The sequence below is a fragment of the Penaeus monodon genome, chromosome 34, assembly GCF_015228065.2.
Source record: "Penaeus monodon isolate SGIC_2016 chromosome 34, NSTDA_Pmon_1, whole genome shotgun sequence".
Lineage (NCBI taxonomy): Eukaryota > Metazoa > Arthropoda > Malacostraca > Decapoda > Penaeidae > Penaeus > Penaeus monodon.
Genome location: NC_051419.1, coordinates 9,468,396 through 9,468,899, shown reverse-complemented (window position 1 = coordinate 9,468,899; position 504 = coordinate 9,468,396). Strand labels below are relative to the sequence as shown.

The window sequence follows — 504 nt, the reverse complement described above, 5'->3', positions numbered from 1 at the left end:
ATTGAATATTCTGCAATCTACAATTTGTAGATTGAAAGATTTCATTTTTTGAGAAGATAAATGGAAGTGGTGCTACCTGTATTTTGTCTACCTTGTATCTATCTATTCATCCGTCTATCAACCTGTCTCCCTCCCTCTCCATCTCCTTGCTCTCTAAAAAAGATAAAGATATTAATTACGTATTGAGCTCCTGATACGCTGGGCTGAGCGGGTTGTTTGTGGTCCAGGCCAGGGGGGTTCCCAGTGCCTCTAGCCCGTAGTAAGTGCCTTGGCCCTCCTCGGCACCGTGCCAGTCCAAGTGGTAGTCGCCAACCCGCCAGGAGTTGTACTTGTCGTAAGTGTCAATGGTGCCCAGCATGTGCGTCACGATGCCCACTGCGCATGCGTCGGTCTGCGCGTCCTCTGTGCAACCTGGATTTAGGGTGTGCGTGTTGGTTCATGCTTCTCCTCGTTTCTGTTTTAGCTCCCTTACGCCAGAATTTTCACTGTTTCTTGACTCTTGCA

At 48.4% G+C, this 504-nt stretch overlaps 1 protein-coding gene across 1 annotated transcript in view; it reads right to left on the bottom strand.

Annotated features, from left to right (window-relative positions):
* The window catches only part of LOC119594812 (alpha-amylase-like), a 15,786-nt gene that overhangs the window by 2,055 nt on the left and 13,227 nt on the right, over positions 1-504 (bottom strand). The window contains exon 14 of the mRNA XM_037943903.1: positions 180-411. Within this exon, the coding sequence (XP_037799831.1) occupies positions 180-411 (232 nt within the window). The remainder of the gene's footprint in view (positions 1-179; positions 412-504) is intronic.